General features: G+C 47.7%; 1 protein-coding gene across 1 annotated transcript in view; it reads left to right on the plus strand.

Annotated features, from left to right (window-relative positions):
* Positions 1-2,388: 2,388 nt before the first annotated feature.
* SLC4A11 (solute carrier family 4, sodium borate transporter, member 11) overlaps positions 2,389-15,750 on the plus strand; it is a 68,974-nt gene continuing 55,612 nt past the window's right edge. Inside the window, exons 1-4 of the mRNA XM_009332715.1 lie at positions 2,389-2,407; positions 3,531-3,608; positions 3,688-3,840; positions 14,147-14,193. Coding sequence (XP_009330990.1) covers positions 2,389-2,407; positions 3,531-3,608; positions 3,688-3,840; positions 14,147-14,193 — 297 coding nt within the window. The remainder of the gene's footprint in view (positions 2,408-3,530; positions 3,609-3,687; positions 3,841-14,146; positions 14,194-15,750) is intronic.

The following is a 15,750-nucleotide window of genomic DNA, read 5'->3' on the forward strand; positions in this document are numbered from 1 at the left end:
CTCGAAAGCAAAACAGCTGCAGGGCAAGCACCTTGTCAGCGTTGAGAGGGTTGCTAGCAGCAGGACTGGGGAGATGAAGCGGATCTGAGAAGATGATGGGAGTAAGGGGAGAAGGCTGAGGATGGATATTGAGATATTGGAGCAAGGTAGGCCTGGGCCAGGCATGAATTACAGGGGAATGAATGGTGCTTTAGAGGGGAGTGGCTAGAGAAACTGCAGTTGTTGTTTTTTTCATCCTGGCACCTGCATTCAGTGGGAGGATGGCTTATTTTCACGTTGCATATGATGGGCTGAGGTACAGAAGGACTTAGGGTCAAGGCATCTGCTACTGATGGCTGCACAGGGTGAGGAGTTGACTTTTTGTTCCTGCAGCACTGAAGGATGGTGCCTGCTGTCCTTGGCCTTGTGCACTTTTTGTGCCTCTCCTGTTTCTCTTTGCTATGAGATGAGTCCTGCAGGGTGGACAGAGGGGGATCATCCTGACCACAAAAGGTGTTCCCCAAGGTACAGGAGGGCTGCGCTGATCTTCTCGGCCAACCTTAACTCAGTTCTTGACTCTGGCAATCCTACTCAGCAAAATCTCTTTTAGCTAGTGCTTTTAGACCATATTTCAGGCTGAAGTGGCACTTCCTGTGCTCAGAGGTCTGACTCACCCTGTCATGTAGCTCATGGCGCTTCAGCAAATGCTGCCTTCATATGAAGGTGGCAATCTGCTGTGATAGAGATGGGGGTGGGGGGAGAACCACTTTGGAGATCTTAAACTCTTCCCCAGCCGATTTGAGGCAGTATGCAAAGGTGTCTAACTCCCCTCTACCTCCCTGAAGCTCATAGCACAGGCTATAAAGCGTTACTGAGACTGTGCTTCCATATGGAAACCTGATTGATATTTACACCGATTGTGCAATGGCCATATCGGATCCTGCTCTGAACCTCTGTAAAACACCAGTCAAACTTTCAGAGGAGCTGAACAGCTTCTGCTGTCGCTTGTGGCATCTGCTGCTCTTCAAAGCAGCAGGGGTGGCACTCGGTGATTGTCAGGCGATTGGGGGAAAACAGCTGCCAGGGCTGGAGGCAACTATTGAGCCATGCTCAGAGAGGAAGGTGCATCTTGCCATGCACACAGCTCATCTTCTCACCTCAAAGTGACCCTGCATTTGACAGGGCATAAGTTGTTCATGTTTTATAATGCCTGGCAGACTAATAGGCTGAAGGATTCAAAACAGGAGTGGTTTGAAGCCTTGAGGTGGCTTAGTGACAAAGCAGACACCTGCCCGGGAGTGCAGTTCCTGTACAGCCCAGGTTTGGGTTTATTTGCAAGCTGTGTTTTGTCCGTCCCTTGCCCAAGGGACATGAGGCTCGGCTGCCTTTTGTTCTGCTCTTTCCTCCCCTAAAGAAGGAGGAACAGAGGATGCTTCCCTTGCCAGAGTCCTCGCTGACCTCTGCCCAACCCTCTGATCTTACTCCACCCTTGCCCTTCTTCCAGCTCCTGTGCTGCTTCTCTCCTGTCTCCTCCAGCCCTCTCTGCTTTCAGGGCCTACTGCTGCTGTGCTCTTACCAAGCCAGTTTCAGTGGGCTTGGGAAGTGAATAACTAGTCTTCCTTGCTTGGCTTTTACCCATCTGTGTCTTAATTGCATTAGGACAGCGGGAGAAAAACTCAACCATGTTCTCTGAGCTGTGTGCTTAAACCATCTTGCCCTCACGTACCTCCCATCTGACCCACTGAGTGGGAAGGATGGAGAAGCACATACCTGTTGTGACAGCTGGGGCTGCAATCCTGGATATGGCTGAGATAAAAAAGCCAGGATCATGGATTTGAGGCTGATTTTTTTTTTTCCGCAGGGCTGCCCAAGCTCTCCTGGCACCAGGAGGGCTGTCAGCACTGGCGAGTGCTCTGTTTTGCTGAGGAGAGGTTACGGTGTCCATCACGCATTTCAGAGGAACCAAACCCCAGGGCTGGCACTTTGTTTGGGACTGAGATGCTTGCACGGGGCTTGTAGTACTTCCCATGTCAGCAGGCACCCTGCCTGGCTCTTGTCCATCCCTCCAGGACACAGGCTGCCCCTCAATCCTGGCACATCTGCCAGACCTTGTGCAGATGTTTCATACCTGGTTGTGCCCGCAGTGCCATGATACTTTAGGCACCGTGTTCAGGTGTTTCTTCTGCTTTCCTCACCTTGCGTCTTTCTGGCCGTTTTGGGCAGGTTTCTATTCCTGCACAATAGAAACAGCTGCCTAAGCTCCACGAGCAGCAGAGGACAGCACCCTTGGTGTATTTTGCTGTCTGTCTGTCAGGCTGGATGGGGACAGCAGCAACCTGGATGCTTTTTTGAAGCCTTCAGAGCAGTTCTGATAGGACCGAGTCATGTTTATTCCTGTCAAGCGGGTAGATGAAGGAGGCAGAGATCGGTAGGGGGATTAATCTGAGGTTTTTGTTGGGTTTCCTGTGCCTCAGAAGTTACCTGAAGGCTTGAACCCCTGGCACCCTCCGAGCCCTCCTGGGAAGATGCCGAGCGCCTTGTCGGCATGTTGCCCACAGCAGGAAGCGCTGCAGCCCCTGTCCTGCGTCGCCGAGTTCCTGTTTGGCCTCCCTGCTCGGGGCTTGTTTTCTGCGGTGGTGAGCTGTTGGCTCGAGATCCCTCCGAGACCGTGTGTGCTGCTTTCAGCTGCTGCTGCCTCTACATTTGCTTATACGAGGCTTTAAAAAAAGCTATCAATATTTTAGTTTCCATTCAAGCCTCCGCCTTAAAGCTCACCCTTTTCATTTTGCTGTAGTGCCTAAAGCAAGCTAATGAAATATATTCCTCCTGCTTCAAATTAGGCGTAAAAGACTTGTCAGAAGATGGGTAGAAGCTGCTGAATAATCCTGGTAATGTAAAAATTGACATTCTATAATGTCCCTAATTCTCCTCATTAAACATGATACACGAGCACACCACAAGAGTCCTCCAGCTGCTTCATAATAAAACATTGCAGTGAACCAGCTTGCTCTTGAACGAGGCTAGGTTAAACTCTAATTAGAAGTGTTGCGAAAGGCTGAGTAGTCCGCTGTTAAGAAATTTGTCTCGCTTTCTCGGTGCTGCTGCCTCCTGTGACCTGCTCCTCTGCCCCGTGGGAAGCCGTGGGCCTGTCTGTCTGTATCAGGTGTCTCCTTAGAAAGGTCTTTTTCTCCCCCCGCCCCTAGTTTCAAATTGCTGAACTGTGCAAGCAAAGCGGCTGTGCTGCCGGTGACTTGAGCTGATGGATGTGTTGGGTTTAGGGTGGGCTGTAGGACAGCTCTTGCTTCTGGGTTGCTGCTTGGTGGTGTTACGGTTCCCAGTCCGAGTTTTCATCCTGTTTTGTTTTCTGATCTGGGAGGAGCAAGGCATAGCCCCTTGGATTTGCCACTTGTGCTGTTGACTTGGTGAGCAGGCTGGCGTGCGAGGCCTGTGCTGTCACACGGCCAGGCTCCGGAGCGGCCCTTTGGACGCACGCCTGAGGCCGACCCGAAATGTGCTGGAGCTGACCGCTTATAATCTTCAGCCCTCATCAGGCCAGGGCATAAGAGAAGCCCCTCGCAAGGCCCCAGGCGCTGCCGAGGCCTCGCTGCAGCCCTTGGCGGCCATGATCGGTGGGTATGCCTGGGGCTGGGCTCCGGGCCCCAGCGCAGCCCGTGGCCCCGCCAACCGCCCTCCCCATGTCGTTGGCAGGGTACCTCAAGTGCGACACGGACGACGGCTGCGAGGCCAAGGAGGAGACGGGGGGCGAGGAGCTCTTCGACGCAGTGAACTCCTCCATCGTCTCTGGGGACAGCATCCGCTTCTTCGTCAATGTCAATCTGGAGGTGCCGCCGAACGCCACCGGTGAGTGCTGCCTCCCAAAATGGGGCTGCGAGACACGGTCGTTCCTCACTGCAAAATTTTGGAGTGTTTTTTTTTTTTGTTTTGAAAACCCAATAAAAGTCTGGCTGCTGAGCGGGTCTTCAGCCATCTGTATGAAGTATCCTGACTCCTTTTTCCTTGCTCTTCTAAAGCAAGGCCTCAAGTTTGGGGCCCAGGGCCTTGCTGTCGCTCCCGCTGCTGTGGCCTGGTCACTGGATGAGAGCAGTTTCTAGTGAGAAGTTAAGGTTTCTGGTGCGTGTGGTCCCTGCAGATAACTCAAACGCAGCTCTGGGGCTTCCCAAGGTTTTTGGAGGGTTTCTGATCGTGTTTTAACTGAAATGCTGGAGGTAAGTTGGAGCCGTGGATCGCCTGGGTCAGTCACTGCTCTCTGCAGCAGCTGGTAGGGAAAAAGAGTGTAGAGGGACTTTTGGGGTTGGACATGTGTCTTTTGGGTTTAATCGCCCTGGCTAGAGGCAAGCAATCCCTACACCTGCTGTGCTGAGGCAGACGGCGAAAATGAGGAGAAAACCAGCCTGTTAAATCTCTCTGATGGAGGTAAGGCCCCCGCAGCTATGTCTACAGTACAGAGAAGTTCTGTTGTGTGTTACGCTGTGTTTACAAATAAAAACTATCTCCTCCAGGTGAGGGCCCAAGTGCCAAGCTCCCCCAAATGTGCTTTAGTGGGATCTGTGCCTGCTACAAGGCAGCTTCATGCAGGGGAGGAGGACGATGTTTACTGGCGGTGGTGCCTGCAGCGCTGTGTCGTGCTGGGGGTGAACCCACCAGTGAAATGCACCCCTGGGGCTTCCACCCTCGGGGAGCCACGGTGTCAGCTTTGAGTGGTGGCTTGGCTCGTATAGGCAGAGTGGCCACAAAGGAAGTGGCTGTGCGGTCACGTTGCAGATGGACGTGTCTGCCCAAAACTGTGCTCTTTGTGTACTCCCTACCAAGCCAGCATCCTCTAGAAACTTTGCTCAACATGGTGGAGGGGACTTCCAAACAGCCTAGTTAACACAAATCGTGGAGATATCTAAAATGCTTGCTATCAAGGAATAAAATCCCTAGATTGCTCTAGAGGTTGCTTTTGTCTCTAGCACACTATTTTAACATTCTCTGTAAGGCACGTGCTAAATAGTGAAGGAGGAGACCTAGCAAAACCTGGCTTTAGTGGTACGTGCCTAGGAAAATGCAGCCTCTGGGACACAGCAGCAGCCTGCGTTTTACCTCGGCAGCTGGAGGCAGCCTGGAGCCTGCCTGTGTGGGCACTTGACTATTTTGGAGATTAAATGCGAGGGCTCTGGATTATACTCAGCGTCACAGTATAGGAGAGTCCTTTTAAATTTGCTCGAAGTTATTTTTAGATTACTAGCAAATCCCAGTTGATCTATAGCGAGCAATTATTGGAAACGGTGATGCAGAACAGGTATGGCCCGGACCTCTGCTTGACTTTCTTGAAGTCTACTTTTTGAATCGGAGTGGTGACTTTAACGTAAGAATAATATCTAGCAATTTTCAAGCCTGCAATTTTACAAATGCCATCTTAATTGAAAGATTTAAGGGGAGCTGTACTCTGCTATGACAAGTCTGGGCTTAATGCCGTGGGGTGCATTTTTCGGGGATGAGGAATGCAAGTGCTGTAGATTCTTCTGTGTCTGAAGAAGCTGACTTTCCTTGTGTGTCCTCCTGGGCTTTTTATAAGTGTTTTCCCTTCCATTCAAAACAGGACAAAAAAGGCTTCCTTATTTCTCCTCAAACACTGATATTTGATGGTGGTATTAGCTGTATCCTTTTTCTTCAGCTGAGGTGTTTAGGATTTTTGAGGGAAAAATGGACTTCTGATGTGCTAGAGTCCCCTTTCAAATGCAAGGATGGCGGTTTTAAAAATGGGCTTCAAGCAGAACTGAAGTCCAGACTTTCAATAAGGGCAGGTGTGAAGCGATATTTATTTTTTCTTTTTTTTCCACGACAGCATCAAAGGGGTCCAGGTAGCCAAAATCCAGGTTCCTGTCTGTGAGCGTCAGGCGTAGGATTCCTCAGACTCCAGGTGTTTGACTCATCTAGGCTGTCAGCTCTTTCTCAGACGTGGTTTTGGTGAAGCATCTTCTGGAGTTGACTTTATACATACTAAATCAATCTCTGGCTGCAGAGGGTATAACTGATCCTCCTGGAAAGCTGATTTCTCAGGTGGTTGAAAGTGGCTGAGATGAGCCCCTTAAGCTCTTCTGCTAATGAAAGTAGCCTGAACTGCTGTGGAAAACCACACACCCCCCCCCACCCCCAACTCTTCACAAGCTTTTTAAGCTTTTTGCAGAACTGAGGTTTAACTATGCCGTGGCTGAGGTATGTCTGGGAATACTGCTCCTTGTTCAACTCTGCAAGGGGACACTCTTCAGAAATGCCCTTGCATTGCTGCCACTCTCTGGGTGTTTTGTTTTATACTCGGGCTTTGCGTTCCTGGAACAGAAGTGTGGAGCTGAGCACTTGCAGTGCTTGTCTCCAGCAGGACAAGCTGAAAAGGGGGGCGGGGGGGGAAAGGCAGGTTTTGTCCAGGCAATGCAAGATCCTCCCACAAACACCTCACTTCCAACCCCCAAGGGGAGCTAGTGCACCAGGATCCTACAAGATCTTCTGGTGCTCCTTAAACACAGGGGACAAGCACGTGTGGGAATATCTTTCCATCCCGATCTCATTTTCTTGCTTTCTCCACGCTGGGTTGAAACCTTTGGGCTGAAAGGCCTCCTTGTGCCAGCGGGCTCGATATTGCCCTCTTGTGTCATGCAACCCATTGCAACACTTGCTGGGGCTTGCGTGGTTGCTGCCTGGCCAGAGAGGGACTGACCATGGGCCATCTTCTGCAAAGAGGGCTCTCCAGTGCTGCCTATATTGATTTGCTCCCTCGTGTCAGGTGCACTCGCTGCAAAAATACATTTGCTCAATCTCCAGCAGGAAAAACCTCTAAGGTGACTTGAAACAAGATAGATAGCCGCTCTGTGATATCTGCGAGTCTCTGCATGTCTGTTCTGGCTGTCACGGTTCGGTCTCTTGGCTGAACGTAGTGTCCGATTCTCTCCTGCTGGAGACCTTTTCTGGTGAGCTGCTGTGACGTTGCTGCCCACCTTATCGTAGGGCTAAAAGATAGAAAAATCCCATCTGGGGAGGGGATGTGTTGGTACCTGAGGGCCTGGGTGCTGGCAGGCAACGTAAGTGGAATTACAGATGCAGTGACAGCTTTGCTGTCATCCTGTCGAGCTGTTAATCTGTGTGATGGATGTACAGCTTGCTATGAGCATAATTGGATGCGCTTTACTATAATTCTGTTTTAAAAAGATGGTTGCGTGGGATTAAACATTGAGCCAACAAAACATAGCATGGCCCGTAAAACTCCAACAATTAACCATTGTCATAAAATGCTGGGCTGCATGCGCAAATGTGTATAAAACAGCTTGAAGAAATCTAGGGTTTAAGGTATGGCCTATCTCATTTTTAATTAATACTGGCTACTGCTGCATGGAATATTGAGCCCAAATTAGTGCAGATGCCTAGGCGGTAAAATTCTGCTCAGTCTTGATGCTTGGGTCCTTTCTCCTGGTTGTTTTATTGCTTCCTTGAGGTAGCTGATGAAAAGCTCTTTTATTTTCTTCGGCCTCTAATCCTTCCAGCTTAGGCTTTGGTGGCAAGACTTCTGTCTTCAGCAAGTGTTAGTAGCTCTGACGTGAAGGTGGGTCTTTATCCGAAGCTGGATGCTTTTGGACCTGGGATCTGCATTTTTGGGGGAAGATCAGGATGGTTTTTAGAGACTTGAGACTCGTTCTGAAGTCACAATAAATGTGTACAAGTAAAACGTTAGGTCTGTGCCCTGCTGCGTGTATTTTTGCAGGAGTCAGTGCTGTGTTCCTGTCCCAGATGAAGTCCCTTTTCCCTGACACCCTTGCCTGGGGTTGGAGAGGGAGCCCCACCACAGGAGCTCCCCCCCCACCAAAGGGATGTTACCTTTCTTGTGCTGCAGGTGGAAAACCTAGCTTGATGCTCTATTCTTTTGGGAATTTGTGCCAGAGAGGATGAGGAGCGTCAGTGACTCTGGTGTGCAGTGGGGGGGACCTTTTTCCTCTCTAGACTGGTGTGCTACAAGCCCTGCTTATTTCATAGCTACCGGGTTAGCTGTCAGTGGCTTGCCGGCTCTCACATGTGGCTTTACAGCTGCTTTCCTATCCTCTCACCTAGCTAAAGCGTATTAACCCTTCTGTCTTAGTGCTATCTGGATGTGAATTTGACTGTCTCTTTTTTTTTGTATTTTATACGTGGCCTTTTTCCATAAATCCCTCTGGAGCCTGGGCTGCAGGTGTACATACCTGCATCCCTTTAGCCTGTCGCAGGAACATTGAACTAGGGGATTCAACCACTTGCTGCTTTATCTGCAGCATGCTTAGAAATAAATCCCTGCAAACGAATACAGCAATTTGGTTTAGGTTGAGCCTTAAAGCTGGTGGACGGGCAGTGCAAGCCTTGCTTGTTGCAGTGGGTCCGCAAAGTGTGCGGCGTCACAGTGTTCTTATCTGCTTGGCAGCTCCCTTAAATCAGCCAGGCAAATGTTTTCATCGTTTGGACCTCATTCTTGCAGTTTGGGTTTTTAAAACAATTCTTTGGACCTCGTTCTTGCAGCTTGGGGTCTTAAAACAATTCACCTTCTCCTCCTTTCCCCAGATTGCAATAGAGGGGTTTGCACAGGATTTTCTTCCTAAACTTGGGCACAATTTATCAGGGATTTGTGGAGCTGTAGCTGCTCAACTTTTTTGCAGTATGTATTGCCACTTACAGCTGATGCTCATACTGGTGGTTTTAGCTGCAGAGAGATGCCTTGAAGCAGTTTTTTGGGGGAAGAAGGCAAAATCTTGATGGCAGCGAAAAGCCAATCGGAAAGCAGGATGTGGCTTTGTTGGGGTGTGTGGGGGAAATAACGGAACATGATTTACGCTTCATGAGAAATTAAAGCCTGTTCCACCCTCTGGACAATTGATCATTCCTAGATACGGAGAATCAACAGTTTCCTGTAATCCGCTCCAGAGGCATGCACGTGCACGCCCGCCGCTGCTGTTCTGAGCAAAACATGGTGCTCTAACTCACGGCCCAGCCCCTGCCGAGATGACTCTCTCTTTCTTTAAGGGGACGAGGAGAAACGCTAGATGCTGGCGCCAAGGATATTCCAGAGAGAGTAGTGTCCAGAGACAAGTGGTCTGGGCCTGAATGGGTATCATTCTGCACACAATAGTCACATTTCCTCACATTAATACCAAGGTCCTTTTTATGTCTCGAGGCACAATGCTGACCCACGCGTTCCATCTGATAACTCCTGTTTTAGCAGTTTGATGTCAGCGTGGGATGTTGGGCTCCCAAAGCTTCCTATACCCTAATGGAAAGTGGATACACCGATTGTGTTGCTGGGGGGGGTTGGGGGGGAGACGTCCTCCCTCCGAATTTCCTGACGAGGGTGTTTTCAAAGCGGTGCTTACGAAGCCAAGGGAGGTGAGGGGGGGTTTGGGTAGCGTGGGTGGTTCTGCACCAAGGCACTGTTCTCCCTTTTAGGTGCTTCACCTCGAGCTTGCTTTGGGCCAGCTTCCCCTGGGATTTTGAGCACCCTCTCCCTCCGGTTGGTACGGAAATAAAATGCACCTTTTCCCCTGCCCCAAACTTAATGACAAAACCTACCGCAGCTTTTTTAAAAGAAAGATTTTGCTGCATGTCTGAGGAGTTGGGGGGGCAACAAGTGACACAGCGCTCGGCACTCTTATCTTGTCCCTGGCTCTGTACAAGAGCCATGGTCAATCTGTCTGTGCTGTCGACTTCTCTTTCCAATTCCTCCACAATGGCCGGAGAGAAGCACGAGGGGATAGTCCTTCACCTGCCCAGCCGTTGCGATGTCTGTGCTGAGCATTACTCGGGTGAGGTTTTCCTCCCCACCCTGCCTGCTCCTTTCCAGCCTGCTCCAGAAACTTGCAGCTAGTTGCTTATTCTCACCTGCCTTTAACCTGGGTGTTGGTTTAAGAGGGATGAGCCCAGCTGACTTTAGGCTTTCTGCTGCAGCTCAGCGCACCACCATATCGTGGGAATGTGGGGTAGTTGGGGCACAACTATTTCTCTAACAATATTTAGCCAAAATTACTCAGTCTGATGGGGATGAGTCCAGACTTGGCACAGCCATAGCAGGAGAGCAAAGCAAAGGATCCCCTTGAGATCCTGCTTGTGCAATCCCTCACTGCCAGTGATGAGTTAGCGGTAGCTCTACTGCTCCTAACAAGCTCCTGTCATGCCATGTGCTGATGTGTTTTTATTTATATTTTTTTTTTAAGGCAACAGATTCTAAAAGCGGAACAGTTTTTTGCTGCTCACAAGGTGGTTCAACGCAAGTGGTTGAGGCTTAGATTTGCTCAGACCCCCTGAAGAAAGCCTAGATAAAATAGCTTTTTTTAATAATAAAACCCCCCAAACCTTAAATACTTCCACTTACACCAAATCCTTGATATTCTTCTGAGAAAACCATCGAAGTGCTAATGTAGTATTCTGCTCTGATTTATTAGCCTATTTACCGTGCAGATGCACTGGGGAGTGCATGTAGATCTAAAGTAATGTGCACTGACACCTGCACAGCCAAAAAGTGCCTCCTCTCCAATTTCCACTCCTTTATCCCAAAGAAAAAGATGGTCGTAAGATGCTGCAGGCACCCAGTGGTGGCTTCGCTCCAGAGACTTTTGGGTCTTCTCAGGTGTTAAGGGCAGCACTGGGGACCTGTACAAGGGAAGGGATGGAAAGGGGATCTTAAGTGAAAGGAGATCTCTTAAGGCAAAAGGTGAAAAGCCTTAAACTTTGGCATATGACTTCCATGGGTTTGTTTTCAGAGTTGTCTTTGCATAGAATATGTCATTATCTAAACAGGGAGTGGAGGGGAAGCAAGTAGGCGATTTTATTTCTCTGGGTTGCTATCAGGATGTTATGTAAAAGGCAGCTGGGATGCAACTGCTTTGGAGTATAGCAAATAAATTTCCTGCTGCATTTCTCGCTTCCAAGTATTAAATCTCCTTGTTCATGTCAAAGCTGGACGGGTCCCGTTCTGGAAATGGTGGGAAATAAAAAACGGAGGCATGCCACAGTGCCCTGGCAGGGCTCTGAATGTGCTGACACGAGGCCACCAGCGTAAGTCTAATGTTGGCAATTCATCAGTGTTGCTAAAACTGAAGTGAACTCCCAGCGAGTCGCTTGTAGTGTATTCAGTAATGCTGCGTGCTTGTACGCATGCATCCTAGAAATTCGGGATATGCGTGTCGCCTTGATGTGGCTGCCAGGGGATGTTGGAGATGCATTGCTGACTTTTTGGTTTTCCCCTGGGCAGAACCTGGAGCACAGCCTAACAGATAAGGTCGGCCACCCCTGGCAGCTCTCCTTTAACTATGTGCGAGGACAGAGACAATAATGCCCGTAGCTAGCTAGCTTGGCTAAAACAGACTTTTGCAGCCTGCTTTGTGCAGCAAGGAGGACCACAAAAATAGAAATGAAAACTTTACATGGCCCTGACCTCTTCTTTCTGTTTAAGTATGCTTCATCCTGACATTCAGGTGTGAAATCTAGTTATTACTCCTGGTAGTGAGACATAACTGGTGATTGATGGATAGTTTCTTCCTTGTCAGTAGAGGGTAAATCCATGGTTTACTGTATCCATTTTGACCCCGTGAAGGGCTCCTCCATGGAGGTGCAAGGGTCAAGGGTGTTGCATCTTTTCAGCTCCTTCATAACTGGAGGAAAGCAGTGATAGTGCCATGAAGGAGGAGAAAATGGGTGGCAGGCCGGTGGCGGTTGGTCTTGGGCTTTAGCCAAGCTATCTCCTGACGGATGTGTCACGGGCAACCTCAGGCAGGGTTTTATCCCACGCTGCCTAGTGGCTTTCCCTGCAGTAAGTAAATGGGCTGTTCGTAAGCCAGGCAGAAGAGCACTCGGGAAGCCTCTGTGTATTCCCCCCCTTCCCCCCATTTTTTTGTGTTCCAGTGGATTTGCTACTATCCCCGAGTAATGTTATAGCACTCCAGTGGGCCTTTAAGATAACAGCCCAGAACTGGGATGGCCATATCCGGCTGTCTCCTTTCCCTGGATCAAGTCTGAGCGGTGTGTTGCTTGGATGAAATGATGAATGAGGCTCTGGGCTTCCCAAAGCATCATCTCCGTACCCAGAACAGCTTTTTTTGAGAAGTTTGAAAGACCCCGGTCCAACAGATGTAATTAGATGTTTTTGCTTGTGTTGATAAAGCAGCACTCGGTGCTCGTCTGAGATGAGTACCTGAGAGAGCTGTCAGTGGAGAAGATTGATACACGCTTGAAACTGATAAGAGGAACCAAGAGTTGCTGCATGATAAAAGGACAATGTGAATTTCTGTTGCGTTTGCATGAATCCATAAGGACAGACTGCAGATGTCTTCTTAGCACGTGCTTGCTATTGTTCAGGGTTGTGGGTATTTTTTGTCTCTCTAGAACTATTTCTTGCAAGAGCATAAAAACCAAAACATGTTTTCTCCTCAATGAATATTTATGGCTTCCAAATCTTCCAGCATACTTTTGCATGTGTAATTAGGCTGTAAGTTGAGTAAGCGAGCATTGGAGAACTACAAATGTAAGAGCCTGGGGAAAACGCTTGATGTTTCTGGTTTATTTGGGTGCTTGCTTTTTAATAATAAATAGCACTTTTTAGATGAAACGGCTTGTGTTTTCCAAAAGATGTGTCAAAAGCAGTAATAATTGGGACTGTTGCACCAGCAGACTTGACTAGTTAAGTGATGCTTTTAATCACATGTGAAGTGTGAAGCATCCAAGTGAACTTTGGGAGAAGTTGGATGATGTAACCAAAGCCTCTGAACCATCTTATTTTGTTCAGCGGGAGATGAAGGCAATCCTTTCCTTCTCTACTGCGGTCAACTCTGCTCCCAGTTTGAGTTGCAGCCTTTTAACCCCACCGTAGACATGACTTAAATTCCAGTCCCATCAGGGATGGTTTTGGTTAGAGCAGCTTCCTCTGTGCAAAAAAAATCATTGCTTTTTTGGAGTTCTAGAGTTTTTACGTGTACGCAGCTGAATTGCATCCTCAGTCAGCTTATTTTTTGGATAGTAGCAGGGCTGGGCTTGAAGGTGCCTGTGTGTGTGGTCAGCCTGTGTAATGGGATTGCAGCAGTTCTTGTAGGTTAGGATTTGGAAGTCCAGATCTGGAAAGGAAGCAAAAATCTCCTCTGAATATCTGTAACTCTGTTACGTCTCTGTACTTTTCCACAGCTTGGCCTCTGGAAAGTTTTTTGGTATTCAGTGGGTTTTTTCCATGCTGTCACTATGCTCATTTGAATGAAAACCGTTCATGTGTTTCATGTGTAATTTTGGTAGCAGCTCAGTCTTGTGGGTTTTTCGGAGAGTGTGAAGATAAGGACTTAAGGAAAAGGATGCACAGACAGTACCTGTGGTACTAACGATGCTACAGAGAAGCTGCCTTGGATGCAAGCAGTATGGAGTGGGCTCGTGGCAAACACAACTGGGTTTTATTTATTTTTTAACTTAAACCCGAAGAATTGCTTCATAGATACCCTAAGAAAATGTTTATGTTGGTGCTTGGAAGTTTGAACTGGCAACTTCCCGGGTACTCCTGTCCCTGTATCTCATCTGCATATTAAGTGATGTTTAATAGTCTCTAAACAGCAGTTTTCTTTCCCAAGAGCTCTGTTGCTTTATGCTTAGATTTATGGAGGCAGCGTGGTGAGTTGACAGGACATTAATGTGCTCATCTTCAAGTCACTGCGTGTGATCTCTCGCAGCCGGCTCCCTTGGAAGTGCCTGGGTGTTACTGTTGACTCTTTAACAAGGACAAGAATCGTTTCCAAACGAGCGTGACTCATGCAATCTTAGCCTCAATCTATCAAACAACGATGCATGGGATTAAATGATTACCTAAAGGATTAGGAGTTAGATTTTGAGGGGGGGAGGGAAGGGAGTGGTGAAGGGTAAAAATACATAGGGAATCTGAAGGAAAAAAAAAGCTGCAAGACACAAACCCTAACTGATCAGGTAATGCCAAAGGCTGCTTCTACGCTTTACACTTCCAAAATGGGAAATGTTGTAAAAATTGAATCTCTGCTTTTCTCTAGAGATCATCCTCTGCCAAGAGAGTGATACTTCACCTTGTTCTGAGCCTTGTACTTGGTTCCTGCTGCCTGTCAGGTACTTGTGATAGTAACGCTTTTCTGAATTTATTTTTTTTTCCCCTTTCCAGCTGAAAATGAAAGTGCTGGCTGCGTCTTACTGCACACATCAAGGAAGGTAAGTAGGAATGCTGTGTGATCAATTTATTATTTTTTTTCATCATCTGGAAGCAGAGAAAAGGATCTTGAAACACTCTGTGGGGAGGTGGTTTTTCTGGCCAAAACAGAAGGCGTATTAATGCCTCTTTCTTTGAATTCCTCTGTCTTTATTTAAACCTAAAAAGCCATGTGCTGCTCATTCTCCAAACAATTTCTTTGTAATTCTGATTGTTCCACTGCTTTTTGTCCCAGACAATTCCTTGACATGTTAATTTATCACTTTATTTTCTGCAGCTGCCTGCTAAGGGATCCAAGTATACACTGTAGAGATTCAGGCTGCTGAGCTTCTCTCAAGCCGAAAACAGAAACACCCAATAGACATTGCTGTGATTTGGTTTCCTGTTTATTCCAGCTAATTTGCCTTCACGAGGTTAAGGAGTGAATTCCCTGGAAACACGCAGTCTAGGAGGATGATTAGGAAACAACGCTTAGTTTACGCTTGCTCTCGAGACTGTAACTCAATAATGATAAGGTGAAAATGCAAAAAAAACCCCAACCCTTATATAGGCTGTATTACTACAAACCTCTGACTGAGAGTACACAGAAAGTACGCAGAGAGGAAATGGGTTGATATTTAATACCACATGAAGTCTCAGTCTTTGGGGCTGTGAGGTATGGCTCATGGTGCTCTAAGTTGTCTTGACTCTTGCCTCGACTGCCGGTTGGAGGGGCTGGCTGACTGCGTGAAAGCCTGTAGCATCGCTGATCCTGGTAAATCATACATTGCAGGCTTTGTTGAAGGTTGTAACTTGGGTTCTTAAGTCTGTGTACCAAAGCCTTGGGGGCTTTTTAGGGAATCCCGGAGAGCTCTAACTCTGCTTTGCTCTAGGCCTCTAAGACACCTTTTCAGGATTTGAGCTATTTCAGCAGGCTGAATTAGTAGGGGGAGGAAAATGTGTAATAGCTTTAGTAGAAGAAACCTTCCTCCCAAGTTAAAAAAAAAAACAAAAAAACACAACCACAAAAAACCACACCACCACCAAAAAAAATTAAACGTTGTTTGACATGAAGTCATAGAAGTTAAAGTAAGCTATTCTGTGCTCAGGAATGGAAATGTCTTTGTTGATAATTTGTCTTGTCTAATACTAGTGCCAAGGTTCTCTGAGTTGTATAGACTTGACTGAAAGTAACCTAAGAACTTAATCACTTAAAGTGCAAATTCTAAGCCTAAATGTAGGATCTGCCTCTGATAAGAAACAGTTGGAAACTGCTAACACATAAATGTCTCTTCTATTTTATTTTTCCTTTTGAGAGCTGTAGGATTCCTGCTTTTCTGGCCTATAGTTCATGCTTGAGCATTTTAGTGTGCTGTTGAGCAACAAATACCAGAGAGCTAGCATGCTTTAGCAGGGCTTGGGAAAAGATACTATTGCCAGTTTTTGCCTCCAGGGAGGACGAGTGGAAATTTTGTGCTTCAAATGCAAAGGAAATTGGGACCTGAGTCACGGAGGAGATCGCCCCAAGTGTATGGGAAGGGGGAATAGCGAGCAGGAAAGTGGTCAGGTCAGAAGCTTTT

This window comes from Pygoscelis adeliae, unplaced genomic scaffold (genome assembly GCF_000699105.1).
Source record: "Pygoscelis adeliae isolate BGI_AS28 unplaced genomic scaffold, ASM69910v1 Scaffold29, whole genome shotgun sequence".
Lineage (NCBI taxonomy): Eukaryota > Metazoa > Chordata > Aves > Sphenisciformes > Spheniscidae > Pygoscelis > Pygoscelis adeliae.